This window comes from Myotis yumanensis, unplaced genomic scaffold, assembly GCF_028538775.1.
Source record: "Myotis yumanensis isolate MYYU_CA2020_CCGP unplaced genomic scaffold, mMyoYum1.0.hap1 SCAF_6, whole genome shotgun sequence".
Taxonomy (NCBI): domain Eukaryota; kingdom Metazoa; phylum Chordata; class Mammalia; order Chiroptera; family Vespertilionidae; genus Myotis; species Myotis yumanensis.
Window position 1 is genome coordinate 75481610 of NW_027223757.1, and position 17812 is coordinate 75499421.

A 17812-nucleotide genomic window follows, 5' to 3' on the forward strand; every position below is an offset into this window, starting at 1 on the left:
TGAAACGGCCCCGGTGTGGTAGGGACAACCCCGGTCAGGTTGAAACAGCCCCGGTGTGGTAGGGACAACCCCGGTGAGGTTGAAACGGCCCCCGTGAGGTAGGGACGACCCCAGTCAGGTCGAAACGGCCCCGGTGTGGTAGGGACGACCCCGGTGAGGTTGAAACAGCCCCCGTGAGGTAGGGACGACCCCAGTTAGGTCGAAACGGCCCCGGTGTGGTAGGGACGACCCCGGTGAGGTTGAAACAGCCCCCGTGAGGTAGGGACGACCCCAGTCAGGTCGAAACGGCCCCGGCGTGGTAGGGACAACCCCGGTCAGGTTGAAACGGCCCCCGTGAGGTAGGGACGACCCCGGTGAGGTTGAAACGGCCCCCGTGAGGTAGGGACGACCCCAGTCAGGTCGAAACGGCCCCGGTGTGGTAGGGACGACCCCGGTGAGGTTGAAACAGCCCCCGTGAGGTAGGGACGACCCCAGTCAGGTCGAAACGGCCCCGGCGTGGTAGGGACAACCCCGGTCAGGTTGAAACGGCCCCCGTGAGGTAGGGACGACCCCGGTGAGGTTGAAACGGCCCCCGTGAGGTAGGGACGACCCCAGTCAGGTCGAAACGGCCCCGGTGTGGTAGGGACGACCCCGGTGAGATTGAAACAGCCCCCGTGAGGTAGGGACGACCCCAGTCAGGTCGAAACGGCCCCGGCGTGGTAGGGACAACACCGGTCAGGTTGAAACGGCCCCCGTGAGGTAGGGACGACCCCGGTGAGGTTGAAACAGCCCCCGCGAGGTAGGGACGACCCCAGTCAGGTCGAAACGGCCCCGGCGTGGTAGGGACAACCCCGGTCAGGTTGAAACGGCCCCCGTGAGGTAGGGACGACCCCAGTCAGGTCGAAACGGCCCCGGCGTGGTAGGGACAACCCCGGTCAGGTTGAAACGGCCCCGGTGTGGTAGGGACAACCCCGGTCAGGTTGAAACAGCCCCGGTGTGGTAGGGACAACCCCGGTGAGGTGGAAACGGCCCCCGTGAGGTAGGGACGACCCCAGTCAGGTCGAAACGGCCCCGGTGTGGTAGGGACGACCCCGGTGAGGTTGAAACAGCCCCCGTGAGGTAGGGACGACCCCAGTCAGGTCGAAACGGCCCCGGTGTGGTAGGGACGACCCCGGTGAGGTTGCAACAGCCCCCGTGAGGTAGGGACGACCCCAGTCAGGTCGAAACGGCCCCGGCGTGGTAGGGACAACCCCGGTCAGGTTGAAACGGCCCCCGTGAGGTAGGGACGACCCCAGTCAGGTCGAAACAGCCCCGGTGTGGTAGGGACAACTCCGGTCAGGTTGAAACAGCCCCGGTGTGGTAGGGACAACCCCGGTGAGGTTGAAACGGCCCCCGTGAGGTAGGGACGACCCCAGTCAGGTCGAAACGGCCCCGGCGTGGTAGGGACAACCCCGGTGAGGTTGAAACGGCCCCCGTGAGGTAGGGACGACCCCGGTGAGGTTGAAACAGCCCCCGTGAGGTAGGGACGACCCCAGTCAGGTCGAAACGGCCCCGGCGTGGTAGGGACAACCCCGGTCAGGTTGAAACGGCCCCCGTGAGGTAGGGACGACCCCGGTGAGGTTGAAACAGCCCCCGCGAGGTAGGGACGACCCCAGTCAGGTCGAAACGGCCCCGGCGTGGTAGGGACAACCCCGGTCAGGTTGAAACGGCCCCCGTGAGGTAGGGACGACCCCAGTCAGGTCGAAAGGCCCCGGTGTGGTAGGGACAACCCCGGTCAGGTTGAAACAGTCCCGGTGTGGTAGCGACAACCCCAGTCAGGTTGAAACGGCCCTGGTGAGGTAGGGACGACCCCGGTGAGGTTGAAACGGCCCCCATGAGGTAGCGACGACCCCGGTGAGGTTGAAACGGCCCTGGTGAGGCTCAGACGGCCCTGGTGAGGTTGAGACTACTCCAGTGAGGTTGGGACAAATAAAGGGGACCAGTATGGACTGATGAACAGGTGTAGATACAGAAGCAGAGCAACATTGAACAGAATGTTAAACTACAATGGGGAGCCTGGGGAGGGTTGGGGGGGGGATTAAGAGACCAACTGAAGGACTTATATGCATGCATATAAGATTAACCAATGGACACAAGACACGGGGCGGGGGGGGGCGGGGGGGTAGGGGCCGGGGGAATGTCATGGGGGGGAAAAAGGAGACATATGTAATACTCTTTGTAATACTTTAAGAAATAAAAATTATTTAAAAAAAAAAAAAAAAAAAAAAAAAAAAAAAAAAAAAAAAAAAAAAAAAAAAAAAAAAAAAAAAAAAAAAAAAAAAAAAAAAAAAAAAAAAAAAAAAAACATATTTACTTCTTGAAAATTTGCAGATACGGAAAAAACAAAATTGAAGAGGGCATTCCCCATCACTCCACACCCAAGAAGTCCCAAGCAATTTTGAAATGGGTGAGACAAATCCCAAATTTTAATTTAATCTTGATCTTCCTATACCCGTTTTTTTTTTAAGGGGGGCGGGGAGGAAATGAAAGAGAAAAGTATCTTTCTCCTGAGGCTGCTTACATAGTCTTGAAAAACCTTAGAAATGGATCCACCTGGCCCAGAGAAACCTCGGGAACAGACTCTCAAGGGCTGTGTATGCATTGCTGTGTGGGCGCACAGGTGCTAGGAAGCCAGTGGTCAGTGGGCTCACGACTGAGCCAAGAGCCACAGTAAAGGGCTCACAATAGCACCACTCGGCTACCCAAGACGGGCAAAGGTGGCTTTATGTGGAAGAATAAACCCAAAGAAATCCTCACAGCTATTTCTAAAGTATGGAAATAATGGTGTCAGCAGAGTTGCTTTCAAACAAACAAACAAATGAGATACTAAATATGTTTCATTCCTGGAGTGGAAAAAATATCTCTAATAGGACTTCTCCCTGGATATCTATAGAGTAAGCTCTATGGGAGTTTAGAACTCCATCTTATTCCACAAGATAAGATGGATCAATAGAGGATTTATAAGCTACTCCAATTCGTCACACTGCTTCAGAAATGCACTCCTCACTCCTATTTTGTTCACTCCAGCATGCATCACCAAATCCTCTAGCATCTTTTGTGTTCCATCAATAGCACAATGTACCTTCCATTGTACAGTGCTATTTGCAAATGAATGTCTGTGAAGGTTGAGCATCCTTGATAAAGACAGCCTCCATCCAGGCACCGCTAAGACTCTAAGATGGGTAACCTAGTTATGTTCTTTGCTTGGTTCTCCAAAAAGATATCCTTAGAACTACACACAGAGAGCTTACCTAGTCAGTGGGTTTCCACTGAAGTCAGCTATCTGTAGTGCTTTACAGAATGAGATGCTTTCTGGAATTTCAGGAATATCTGTAGGAGTAAAAAACAAAAAACTATAATTTACCACTATTGTTAACAGTTTTCATCATCCTTAAGATGGGCCACAGTCCTAAGAGAGTATCTAAAAATTATGACCTCTATTCAAACGTGACATGAATTTCTAAAGTATTTTTCTACATTTATTTTATATTTGCTTTCCTAGTTGAAGGGAATGTGCTCTATAACAGAAGCATATTAAAGAAAATATTAAAAACAACAACAAATACCAAGTCCCATCACCATCAAAGTCACTGATGGCCCTAGCTGGTTTGGCTCAGTGGATAGAACGTCAGCCGGTGGACCGAAGGATAGCAGGTTCGATTCTGGTCAAGGGCACATACCTCAGTTGCAGGCTCCTCCGGGGCCTGGGTCTTGGTCAGGGTGTGTGTAGGAGGCAACCAATCAACGTGTTTCTCTCACATCGATATTTCCCTATTTTTCCCTCACTCTTCCACTCTCTCTAATAATCAAAGTATCCTCCGATGAGGGTTAAAAAAAGTCACTGACGTATTCTGTTGTAATTCCCATTAGGCTTTTCCCCTTATGTTTTCATATGACCATATCAGCACAAAGATTTTAAAGTATGCATTTTTAAATTAATAGATTTTCTTCTAGTTATAAACATAACAATTTGGAAATTAAAGTCCAAAGAAGAAAATAAAAACCATCAACATTCCCATCACTCGGAGATATTTTATTCTGATGTATTGCTTTAGTTGTCATTCATACACACACACACACACACACACACACACGTGTATAAATAAATTATACTTCAAAATACTAGGTTTGTGCTGATTTGTTATTTTCCATTTACCTTATTTTACAAACTTTCCCCCTGTTATTATTTTTCCAAATAGTTTGCCATTCTTAACAATAAAATTTCATACTTCATTTAATAAATCCTCCGTTTTTGGACATTTAGGTTGTTTCTAAGTTCCTGATGTTATAATGATATAATATCCATTTCTGATTATTTCTTACGCTAAGTTCCCAGAAGTGTAATTACTGTGTCAAAGGCATTAACATTGCTACAGCATTTGATAAATACTGTTAAATTCCTTTAGCAGTGGTTCTCAACCTTCCTAATGCTGCGACCCTTTTATACAGTTCCTCATGTTGTGGTGACCCCAACCATAAAATTATTTTTGTTGCTACTTCATAACTGTAATTTTGCTACTGTTATGAATCGTAATGTAAATATATGATATGCAGAATGTATTTTCATTGTTCGCGACCCACAGGTTGAGAACCACTGCTTTAGAGGGAGGCAAAATATACATATTTATATTTTTATCAATACAAAAAGTGCCCAATTCAACATCTCTCCTCCTCCTTTCTATCTCTTATATTTTAAAATCTGCCAATGTTATAGGTCAAACAGTCTGGTAAAATTTTGTTATTTTGTTTTATATTCCTTTTATTACTAATGAGATGGAATATTCCCCCCATTTTTACTGGTAACTAAATATTGTGATTTTGATATGATCAAAATTGTTTTCTTTTTTAATTCCACTTTCTTATGGTACAAAACCTAAGACTGTATGTAGCTTTCAGGGCTTTAAAAGGTTAGTTCATAGCATTTGATGTCAAGAATACATTTAGTTTGGACACATTAACATTAATAAGAGCTGAAACAGAAAAGTTTCTCCTGGTCCCATGCTGTTTCTTCCACCAGCTCGACAAACGGAAGCTGAGCCAAAACATACCTAATATTTCTAAATTGGTGGTGGCAAGGAGAAGGGAGAAATAAAGGAAAAATGGACACTCTGATCCAACAACTGCAAATTAATCAGAAGCTGCATAAAAGCATTAAGTTCAAATTTAAAAGCCAAATATGTTTAAATATGCAGTAGCATTCTCCTCACACTGTTCTCTGCCTTGCATGGTCATATAAGGCAGTGAAGAACAAACAGTATGATACTAGTTTCATAAATGCAAATGTAATATATATAGCTTATCCACAGCTGAGTCTGGAATGGATCTTTAAGACACAAACCTTTGTGGGCCCCAAGGTACAAACACAATGGTAAACCCTTTTACACACATTCCCTTATTTAATCTCAACATAAATTATTTTAACTTATAAGTAATTGTACAAAATGGACACGAAGGCTCAAAAAGATGAAGTGACTTGCCCATCGTTACAGGCCAACTTCACTGAGGTCACGGCACTGTCATGCTTAAGAATGAATAAACATACATGACCCCTTCCAGGGTGAGCACTCTGATCTATCTGGGCCAGTGAGGCCACAACACGCCATGCTTGCCTGATCTAGAAGGTGCTGGTTGGCCTGTACGCTCCATGGCAGTCCCTCATGGGCCACTACTCCAGGCCCCGATGAGTTCTTTAAAAGACTGAGAAAAGATTAGAAAACTGTGGTACATCTACACAATGGAATAATACAGTACTGTAAAAAAAAGAAGGAATTCTTACCATTTGCAACAGCATGTATGGAATTGGAGAGAATTATGCTAAGTGAAATAAGCCAGTCATAGAAAGATAAATATCACATGATCTCACTCATTTGTGGAATATAATGAACAACATAAACTGATGAACAAAAATAGAGCCAGAGTCATAGAAGCATCGAACAGGCTGTCAAACCTATGAGGGAAGAGGGAGTGGTGAGGGGGTAAGAGATCAACCAAAGGACGTGTGTGCATGCACATGAGCATAACCAATGGACACAGACAATAGGGGGGTGAAGGCATGTGCTGGGGGTTGGGGGCGGCCGGGGAGAGGTCAATGGGGGGAAAAGGAGACTTATGTAATACTTTAAACAATAAAGAATTTTTTTAAATAAATAAAAATAACAAAAAATGAAAGACTGAGAAAAGAGGTGTAGATACTGTACCAGTCCCTCACCAATGCCAAGGAAGATGACCAAGGGGGACACTAAAAGACAAATGTTACATCAGCTTGCTGCTCTATCCACAAAGAAAGATCAAGGAAACAAAGAATGAAGACAAGTACATCAGTCAGGTAGAAATCTTTAATATCCTCTCAGAGCATCAGAAATATCACTGAAACTTGGGAAGACAGGCCTACCAAGGGAACATGTGAATACTGGCTATGGGAAACTCTGGTAAGGGTTGGTCTGGCATTTGGAGAGCTGAGGATAACAAAAACAAACAAAAAAAAATGGCCAGAGAACACTAAGTACAGAGGTTAGGTTCACAGGAAAGGAAGGTATTCCCTCCTCAGGCTAACCTGTTAAAGATACAAGGAGCAGATCAGCAAATAGTATATAGGTTGTCTGAACAAAGACCATTTCTTTCCACCATATGCATATTCCCAACTTGGCCAAAAAGAATGAATTTGCCTGTAAAAAATAAGAGCTTTAGACAAGGAAGGTAATAGTATGGTTTGAAGAGTCCTGATTACTGGTTTACCTTAGGTTACTAAAGATAATAGAATAGACAACTAAGGAAGGGGAATATCTATTCAACCTTAAATACCCAGCTAAAATGTCGATCCTCCAGGACACCTTCCTTGAGCCCCAAGATTACATTGGATTCCCCTGCGCTCAAGTTCCTCGGGCTTCACCTTATGAGATCTATTATAGTTTTAATTAAATAATTGTTTTGTGACTATCAATCTCCCTTACTGAACTCTAAGCTCATTGGGAAGAAAGACCATATTGTCCTTATCTCTATTTCCCCAAAGCTGACACAGTATTAAGCATAAGCAGTCTATAGATACTGAATAAATGAGAAAATAACATTTCTAAGACTCTGCAAGGACAGTCCCTCTCTCTCTCTCTCTCATTTGAGTCATGAAATATCCTTATAGGGTATTATCTCTATTTTACTGGTAAGAAAATTGCTTAGTCCAAGATCTCTTATAAGAGAAATTATAAAGCCTGTAGGTTATTGCCAGCTGAAATCCCCTTTAACTGATTCCTAAATGTTTTGTTTATGACAAACTGAGCATGAAAACTAAATACGTGAAAAAATTAAACAAATAGATCTATAATATATATAGATATCCTACCTAATAATAGACAAGCATGGTAATCAACCATACCTCCAACACGCTTCCTGTTGGCTAATCAGGGCGATATGCAAATTAACTGCCAACCAAGATGGCGGCTGGCAGCCAGGCAGCTGAAGCAAACAGGAGGCTTGCTTGCTCCAGTGATGTAGGAAGCCAAGGTTCCCTGCCTGCTGCTGCCGGCCTCTGAGCTGCACTCTAAGAAACAATGTTGCAATTATAGAAGCTAAACAAATCCCAGAAACCTGCTTTCAGCCAGCCGGGCCTCAGAGCTGGAGTTGCAACAGTGTTTTAATTATAGAAGCCAAACAAACCCAGATACCTGCTTTCAGCAGCCAAGGTCTCAGAGCTGGAGCCCAATCTCAGAGCTAAAGCCGGCTCTCAGTTCCAGTGACAGCCATAGAAGGTAAATAAATCCCAGAATAAAAAGAAAAAAAGAAAAAAAAGGAGAGGTGGGGAGCTTCAGCCGCCCACCAGCCTGAAAACGGCCTTCAGCCCCTCACCCAGACTGGCCAGGCACCCCAGTGGGGACCCCCACCCTGAAGGGGGTGTGACCAGCTGCAAACAGCCATCATCCCCTCATCCAGGCTGGCCAGGCACCCAAGCGGGACCCCCACCCTGATCCGGGACACCCTTCAGGGCAAACCAGCCGGCCCCCACCCGTGCACCAGGCCTCTATCCTATATAGTAAAAGGGTAATATGGAAACTGACCCGACTCAGCTGGTGAGACGGCTTGCAGCCTGGAAGGGCAGACCTCCCCTGGAAAGGTTAAAAACCAGGGATCTGGGCAGGAAAGTTTGCCAGACCTGAGCCCAGAGGGTCGGAGGGAGACCGCATGGCAGACAGCCGCGTCTCTTGGGACAGACACAGACCCTGACCAGGCAGATCCAAGCAACAGCAGCCCCCTGATCACCGCAGCCTCCTGATCACCACAGCCTCCTGATCACCACACCCTCTGTCTGTGGAACAGCAACTGTACGTGAAGCCTCCCCCCACCAGCCAGAAGAGCCAACACAGCTGTGAACAACACCCACCAGAGGAGCTGCTGCCAACTGGAAAGCAGCTGCTACCGCAACCGTCTGAGCAGCAACCACAACCCAAGGAGCCCCTGCCACCCAGGGAGCAGCCACTGAACACCTCAACATCTACATATGTCAGCGAGATCAAACATGGGTAGGCAAAGAAACCCCCAAAGGAAAGAAAAGGAGGACTCGCCAGAAAAGCAGCTAAGTGAGACAGAGATATGCAACATGACGGAAAAAGAATTCAGAATAAGGTTCCTAGAGTACATGCACCACATGTTCAAGAAGCAAGAAGAAACAGATGAAAAACTCAACTACTTATGCAAGAAGCTAGAAGAAACAGATGAAAAAATCAACAACTTAAGTAAGTCCCAAGAAGAAATGAAGAGTGACATAGCTTCAATAAAAAACTCCATTGAAAGTATCAACAGTAGACTGGGAGAAGCGGAGGACCGAATTAGTGAATTAGAAGACAAGGAAGCAAAACACACTCAAACTGTACGGCAAATGGAGAAAAAAATTAAAAGACAGGAGGAGAGCCTAAGGGAGCTTTGGGACAACATGAAACGAAACAACATACGAATAATAGGGGTGCCAGAACAACAGAAAGATGAACATGGATTAGAAAACCTATTCGAAGAAATAATATCAGAAAACTTCCCTGAGGTGGGGAAGAAAAAAGTCACACAAGCCCAGAGAGTCCCAAACAAGGTGAACCCGAAAAGACCCACACCAAGACACATCATAATTACCATGGCAAATGTTCAGGATAAAGAGAGAATCTTACAGGCTGCAAGAGAGAGACGGAAAGTAACATACAAGGGATCTCCCATTAGATTATCAAATGATTTCTCAACAGAAACACATCAGGCCAGAAAAGAATGGACGGAAATCTACAAAGTGATGCAAAGCAAAGGACTGAATCCAAGAATACTCTATCCAGCAAGGCTATCATTCAAAATTGAAGGGGAAATAAGAAGCTTCACAGACAAAAAAGGGCTAAGGGAGTTTATCACCACCAAGCCAGCCATGCAAGAAATGCTAAAGGGACTGGTGTAAAAAGAAGAAATATCAAGCTCAGAAAGAAAACAGCCACACACACACACACAAAAAGAAATGGCTACAAACAAATACCTTTCAATAATAACTTTAAATGTAAATGGACTAAATGCTCCAACCAAAAGACATCGAGTGGCTGAATGGATAAAAAAACATGACCCATACATCTGCTGTCTACAAGAGACCCACCTCATTAGAAGGGACTCACACAGACTGAAAGTGAAGGGATGGAAAAATATCTTTCACGCAAATGGAAAGGAAAAGAAAGCTGGGGTAGCAATACTTATATCTGACAAAGTACATCTCAAAGTGAAGGCCATAACCAGAGATAAGGAAGGCCACTTCATAATACTAAAGGGATCAATACAACAAGAAGATATAACCCTGGTAAACATATATGCACCCAATGCAGGAGCACCCACATACATAAGAAAACTTCTGGAAGATATCAGGGGAGAGATCGACAACAATACAATCATAGTAGGGGACTTTAATACACCACTGACATCACTGGATAAATCCGCTAGACAAAAACTCAGCAAAGAAACAGCAATCCTAAATGACTCACTAGATCAGATGGACTTAATTGACATCTTCAGAACACTTCACCCCACAGCTGCGGAATATACATTCCTCTCAGGTGCTCATGGGACATATTCAAAAATAGACCACATATTGGGTCACAAGCAAAGTCTCCACAAATTCAAGAAGATTGAAATCATAAAAAGCTTCTTCACAGACCACGATGGCATAATGTTAGAAATAAACTACAATAAAAACAACCCAAAATACTCAAACACTTGGAAGCTGAATAGCATGTTATTAAATATTGATTGGGTTACCGATGACATCAAAGAAGAAATTAAAAACATCCTGGACACTAATGACAATGAAAACACAACAATCCAAAACCTCTGGGACACAATGAAAGCAGTCCTGAGAGGGAAGTTTATAGCTCTACAGGCCTATCTCAAAAAACAAGAAAAAATGGTAGTCAATCATCTAACTCTACAACTCAAAGAATTAGAAAGAGAGCAACAAGAAAACCCCAGAGTGAGCAGAAGGAAGGAGATAATAAAGATTAGAGCAGAAATCAATGAAATAGAGTCCAAAAAAACAATACAGAAAATCAATGAAACCAAGAGCTGGTTCTTTGAAAGGATAAACAAGATTGACAAACCCCTAGCCAGGCTCACCAAGAAGCAAAGAGAGAGGTCCCAAATAAACCAAATCAGAAATGATAGAGGCGAAATAACAACAGACCCCACAGAAATACAAATGATTGTTAAACAATACTACGAGCAACTCTACTCCAACAAACTGGACAACCTGGAGGAAATGGACAAATTCCTAGAAAAATACAACATTCCAAAACTCAATCAGGAAGAATCTAAAAACCTCAATAGGCCAATAACTATGGAAGAAATTGAAGCAGTCATCAGAAAGCTTCCAGCAAACAAAAGCCCAGGGCCAGACGGCTTCACAGGGGAGTTCTACCAAACATTCAAGGAAGAACTAAAACCTACCCTCCTCAGACTACTACAAAAAATTCAAGAGGAAGGAACGCTTCCAAGCTCATTCTATGAAGCCAGCATCACCCTAATACCAAAACCAGGTAAAGACATCACAATGAAAGAGAATTACAGGCCAATATCCCTCATGAACATAGATGCCAAAATCCTCAACAAAATCTTAGCAAATCGGATCCAGCAGTACATCAGAAGGATCATACACCATGACCAAGTAGGATTCATCCCAGAGATGCAAGGATGGTACAACATCCGTAAATCAATAAATGTGATACATCACATAAACAAATTGAAAGAAAAAAACCACATGGTCATATCAATTGATGCAGAAAAAGCATTCGACAAAATCCAACACCCATTTTTGATAAAAACTCTCAGAAAGGTGGGAATAGAAGGATCATACCTCAACATAATAAAAGCCATATATGACAGGCCCACAGCCAACATCATACTCAATGGACAAAAACTAACACCATTTCCCCTAAGAACAGGAACAAGACAGGGATGCCCACTCTCACCACTCCTGTTCAACATAGTACTGGAAGTATTAGCCATTGCAATTAGGCAAGAAGAAGGAATAAAAGGCATCCAAATTGGAAAAGAGGAAGTAAAACTGTCCTTATTTGCAGATGACATGATATTATACATACAAAACCCTAGAGACTCCATCAAAAAGCTACTAGACTTAATACATGAATTTGGCAATGTAGCAGGATACAAAATTAACCCCAAGAAATCTGAGGCATTTCTATACACCAACAGTGAACTTTCAGAAAGGGAGATCAGAAAAACAATCCCATTTACCATCGCACCAAAAAAATTAAGATACCTAGGAATAAACTTAACTAAAGAGGTTAAAGACCTCTACTCAGAAAACTACAGGACGTTGAAAAAAGAGATAGAGGAAGACATAAACAGATGGAAGAACATACCATGTTCTTGGATTGGTAGAATCAACATCATTAAAATGTCCATACTACCCAAAGCAATCTATACATTCAACGCACTTCCCATTAAAATACCAATGGCCTTCTTCAAAGATCTAGAACGAACTCTCCAAAAATTCATCTGGAATAAAAAAAGACCCCGAATAGCTGCAACGATCCTGAGAAAGAACAAAGTAGGTGGGATCTCAATGCCAGATATCAAGCTGTATTACAAAGCCACTGTTCTCAAAACTGCCTGGTACTGGCACAAGAACAGACATATAGATCAGTGGAATAGAATAGAGAGTCCAGAAATTAGCCCGAACCAATATGCTCAATTAATTTTTGACAAAGGAGGCATGAACATACAATGGAGCCAAGATAGTCTCTTCAATAAATGGTGTTGGGAAAATTGGACAGACATATGCAAGAAAATGAAACTAGACCACCAACTTACACCATACACAAGAATAAACTCAAAATGGATAAAGGACTTAAATGTACGACAGGAAACCATAAAAATTCTAGAAGAATACAAAGGCAACAAAATCTCAGACATATGCCAAAACAATTTCTTCACTGATACAGCTCCTAGGGCAGTTGAAACTAAAGAGAAACTGAACAAATGGGACTACATCAAAATAAAAAGCTTCTGCACAGCAAAAGAAACCATCAACAAAACAACAAGAAAACCCACCTCGTGGGAAAACATATTTGCCAACGTCATATCTGATAAGGGCTTAATCTCCAAAATTTATAGGGAACTCATACAACTTAACAAAAAGAAGATAAACAATCCAATCAAAAAATGGGCAAAGGATCTAAATAGACACCTTTCAAAAGAGGACATTCAGAAAGCCAAGAGACATATGAAAACATGCTCAAAGTCACTAATCATCCGAGAGATGCAAATCAAAACAACAATGAGGTACCATCTCACACCTGTCAGAATGGCCATCATCAACAAATCAACAAACGACAAGTGCTGGAGAGGATGTGGAGAAAAAGGAACACTTGTGCACTGCTGGTGGGAATGCAGACTGGTGCAGCCACTATGGAAGGCAGTATGGAGGTTCCTCAAAAAATTGGAAATGGAACTCCCATTTGACCCTGTGATCCCACTACTAGGAATATATCCCAAGAAACCAGAAACACCTATCAGAAAGGATATATGCACCCAGATGTTCATAGCAGCACAATTCACCATAGCTAAGATCTGGAAACAGCCTAAGTGCCCATCAGTAGATGAATGGATTAGAAAACTGTGGTACATCTACACGATGGAATACTATGCTGCTGTTAAAAAGAAGGAACTCCTACCATTTGCAACATCATGGATGGAACTGGAGAGCATTATGCTAAGTGAAACAAGCCAGTCAATGAAGGAAAAATACCACATGATCTCACTCATTCATGGATAATAAAGACCATTATAAACTGATGAACAATAATAGATACAGAGGCAGAGCTGCCTCAAACTGATTGTCAAACTGCAGTGGGAAGGCCAGAGAGAGTTGGGGGGCAGGAGGGAGGGGAGATCAACCGAAGGACTTGTATGCATGCATATAAGCATAACTAATGGACATAAGACACGGGGGGGTAAGGGAGGGTAGGGGTTTGTCAAGGGCGGGGGGGGGGGGAAGGATACTTATGTAATACCCTTTGTAATACTTTAAGAGGAAAATAAAAAAAAAAAAATAATAATTATAAACAGGAGTTTAGTGCAGAATAAATCAAAACTAAATCAGCCATATAATTAAAGTCAAAGATTCTTCTTCTTTTAAATCATAAATCTATGCTGATTTTATCTAAAGATTATTTTGAAGCATTAATTGGATACACAGGAAAGCTTATAATTGCCTAATATTGCCCTAGTAATTTATGTACAAATACCTGTGAAATACTCACCAAGAGTCTCAAATGTAACCAGCATTGCAAGCAATTATGGATGATGTGAATGGAACCAGTACCATGCTATGTTATAATATTACTTGCTCTTAAAATAAATTCTTAGGTCAAGGCTAAAAAAAAAAAAAAAAAAAAAAAAAAAAAAAAGAAACTGACCCTAACAGCAGAAGGACTGGGAATGACTGGTCACTATGACACACACTGACCACCAGGAGGCAGACACTCAATGCAAGAGCTGCCCTCTGGTGGTCAGGGCCCTCTCACATGGGAGGAGCTCTGCTCAGCCACAAACCAGGCTGATGGCTGCCAGTACAGCGGTGGTGGTGGGAGCCTCTCCTGCCTCCTCAGCAGTGCTAAGGATGTCTGACTGCAGTTTAGGCCTGCTCCCCGCTGGCAAGTGGACATCCCCCGAGGGCTGCCAGGCTGCCAGAGGGATGTCTGATTGCCATCTTAGGCCCAATCCCCCGGGGAGTGGGCCTAAGCCAGCAGGTGGTCATCTTCTGAGGGGTCCCAGAGTGCAAGAGGGCACAGGCCGGGCTGAGGGACACCCTCTTCCCTCCGAGTGCACAAATTTTTGTGCACCGGGCCTCTAGTATATATATAATTTTTATAAATGTATACATGTATGTATATAATTTTTATATATGTATAATTTAGTTCAAGCTGTTACTGGTAAGGGACCAGGCCCAGAGCAGGAGAGTGTGGGCTTGGACGTTTGTTTTGAGGGTTTTTAAAGGCTGGGAATTTAGGAATGGTCTTAGCTGAGGATCCCAATAGAATGTTCATCAGCTTTTCCAGGTGTGCCCTTTCAGGGTCATGGTCTCTACCGATTGGTCAGCACAAGGCAAGGGGTCATTAGTCATTGCAGCTGGTCCTGGGGTCACCAGCCTGGCTTTTCTGGCCCTGGAACTGAAATACAACTGAAGCCTCGATGTTATCTCTAGGCAATAAAGGTCAGGGGGGTCCAAACTGCAGAACCAAAGATATGAAAGGTCAGGGGGTCCAAACCGTATGACCAGCAATATGCCAGGGGAGGAAAAGGCCACCCTGAGAGTGAGGTCCAGCACCAGTTTTGCTCAGTGCTAGCACTTAGGGCTTTCCCCTGGTGCCCTTCTGTATCTGGCTGTAAGTTACGTGGCCAGTTTCTTCAGCTATTTGTCTTAGTTTCCCCATTCCACTTGCCAAGAAATTTTCCTAGCTTCTTGCTATCCTGCCTTAAAGCTTCTACATGAAGTTTAAAAAAAAATTTAAATCATATTTTTCATTAACTTAAACTGGCTTTGACTCACGTATGTGCAAGAATAAAAACATGAGATCTGAAATATATAAAATGTCAGAGAATGACTGTAAAATTAAATAATGTTTTCCCTATAACTTCCTTAAGATATCCTTTAATTCAGACCTACTCTAAGCTGTCATTATTTCTAAATCAAAATTGCTTTAAATTAGTGAGATGTAGTTATACTTTAAAAATAAATGTACCAAATCTGTAGTTTACCAATATAACCCAGCTGGTATACAGGAAATAGATAATCAGTCCTAAACCTTCAGTTCAAAAACCTTTTTCAACACCACCAGACAGACAACAGTCCTGGCTCAATTAGCCCACAGCCTTCTCAGACATAATGTAACTTTCACCACAGATACTGTCATTGAAAAAGTGATTTAAAAGAACATTCCCTGCCCTTCCTGGCACTTGTATTCTTTTCTCCACACCATTTTTAACACATCAGACTAAGATTCCACCTTCGCCTTTCCTACCCCCAAGCAAGTAACACGTAGGCTTAGCCTAGGATGCTTTTACTATGAGGAATCAGGGCTCTCTCCTCACAAGGCCCAGAACCCTCAAGGTGGACCAGACCTTTTCCTGAAAAGCTATTGCCATTTTAGGGCTCCTGTTGTGAAGGTGAAAACAGATTGGACCGAGTGACCTCAGCTCTTCCACGTCTGTGTGGGTTTAGAAACCTCCAGGGCCCCTCTTTCCGAGGAGTGCGCACAGACCGCCTATTTATGATCATAGCTCTGTGCACAGCGCAATAATTTCTTTCTGGGTAAATTAATCACTCACTGGCATTTATTCTTGTTCTATATAAATAGTACCTCTTCTCCTGGGTTCAAGGCCTACCTGATATTAACAAGTTATAATGCTAGGTTCTCTCCACCTGTTACAGGAGGCAGCTGGTTAGGAATTAACATAGAAGGGAGCAAAACTGGCTGAACCTGATTAAGTCGGGAAGCTACAGCTTCACATACACCCCAGGGGACAGCCGCATCCTCTGCCAAAGGGACATTAATCCCCAAGCAGGCAGGAAAGACAGGTTTTGCAATCTCCCAGGGGGACAACCAGCCCGTTAGCCTGGATTACCGAGGAGGGACAGTGAGGGGGGGCTCAGGCGCAAAAACCAAGATGGAGAGCAGGGGGCAGTCCTTCTACTAAGTGCTTGGGCAGTAGAAGCCAGATGATGAGGCAAAACTATGAGGCATACCCAGCAGGAGCCTAACTGGCAACCTTAAAGGGGACAAGACAAAGCCTGCGAAAATCTGGGAAAGACTGGCTGGAAGGGCACGCAGTCCTGGAAGATACAGGAAAGGGACGGGATAGTATGAAAGAAAGCCCGCTCTCACCCAAGCCAACGGAAAGGCAATCAAGGCTTAACACAGGCACAGGGCTCTTGCAGCCACATGGGCTGGGCAGGAGCAGAGACTGTGCTGGGCTACGGGAGCCTGGGATGCTGGGCTAATGGCATGGCAGCTCCGGGTCCGAGCCACCTCCTGGGCTTGGTGGGGACAATGTTGGCCTGCGGCCCCAGAGGCTGCTCTTCTTCCACAGGAGACGGAGCTGAGCCACCTGGTTGTGGATGAGACATCGGGCATGGTGCATCCGAGGGCAGTCCTCCGTTGTCCCTCCAATAAATCTTGCCACTATACCTCAAACCCTCCTACATGTGTATCCCTGAAATGCATTTCCTGGAATACCGTGGAAGAATCCTATTTCCTCTGGCAACACATTGAGAGTACCGTGAAATGCTAAGAACACAAGCCTGACATTTTCTTTTATTTTTCAACTGCAGTTTACATTCAATATTATTCTGTATTAGTTTCAGGTGTACAGCATAGTGGTTAGACAAGCTTATATCAGGGCAACCACTCTGTAAAATATATGACTGTCTAAGTCTTATATATTTTTGAGACTACTGTGGGGCCTTGACTTATGAGTTTAATGTGTTCCGTGACGAAGCTCGTAACTCAAATTACTCGTATGTCAAATCACTGTGACGTTCGCTGTGCCAACTAGCAGTGAGGTATCTGAAGCTGGCTCGTACGTAACCCGAATTTTAGCTTGCAACTCAAAGCAAAAAATCGGCCGAGAGATGGCTTGTATCTCGAAAAACTCATTAGTCAGGACACTTGTAAGTCAAGGCCCCACTGTATTCTGTAAGATTATCTAATTCCTTTTGATAACATTGGAAATCGACAGTTAAAAATAACTAGAAATGCTTAAAGAAAACAAATTAGTTCCTCCATTTATTGATCTATCTTTGTGTAAAGTTGCAAACAATAACATTTTAATCCTCAGGACATATAAAATGGACAGTTTAGAAAGCTGAAACTTTATTATTAAAAACAAGGCAAGATCTATGTAAATGATCATCTACACTTATTGCGTCAGCACCAGTAACCCCACAGCGAGGTGCCTGTGCTAGCTTCATTAGCTCAGGTGCTAACAAGGTCAGGGCCCTGGATGCAGTCCAAGTGTAGACCGTTTCTTTCCCCTGGTTCCAAAATCACTGCACGCAGAGGAGCCTTTACCTAAAACAGTGGTTCTCAACCTTGGCTGCACATTAGACTCACCTGGGAATCTTTTTAAAATCCTGATTTCTGGGTCTCATCCTCTGGAAATTCTGTTTCTTTGTTATGGGGTGGGGCCACAACATTAGTAACAAAGAAACAATTTCCAGAGGATGAGGCCCAGAAATCAGGATTTTTAAAAGATTCCCAGGTGATTCTAATGT

The 17812-nt window shown here is 43.8% G+C and overlaps 1 protein-coding gene across 3 annotated transcripts in view; it reads right to left on the reverse strand.

Annotated features, from left to right (window-relative positions):
• LRRC1 (leucine rich repeat containing 1) overlaps nt 1–17812 on the reverse strand; it is a 142975-nt gene that overhangs the window by 48608 nt on the left and 76555 nt on the right. For all 3 annotated transcript variants that reach the window (XM_070418390.1, XM_070418388.1, XM_070418387.1), the window contains exon 3: nt 3270–3348. In XM_070418390.1, coding sequence (XP_070274491.1) covers nt 3270–3348 — 79 coding nt within the window. The remainder of the gene's footprint in view (nt 1–3269; nt 3349–17812) is intronic.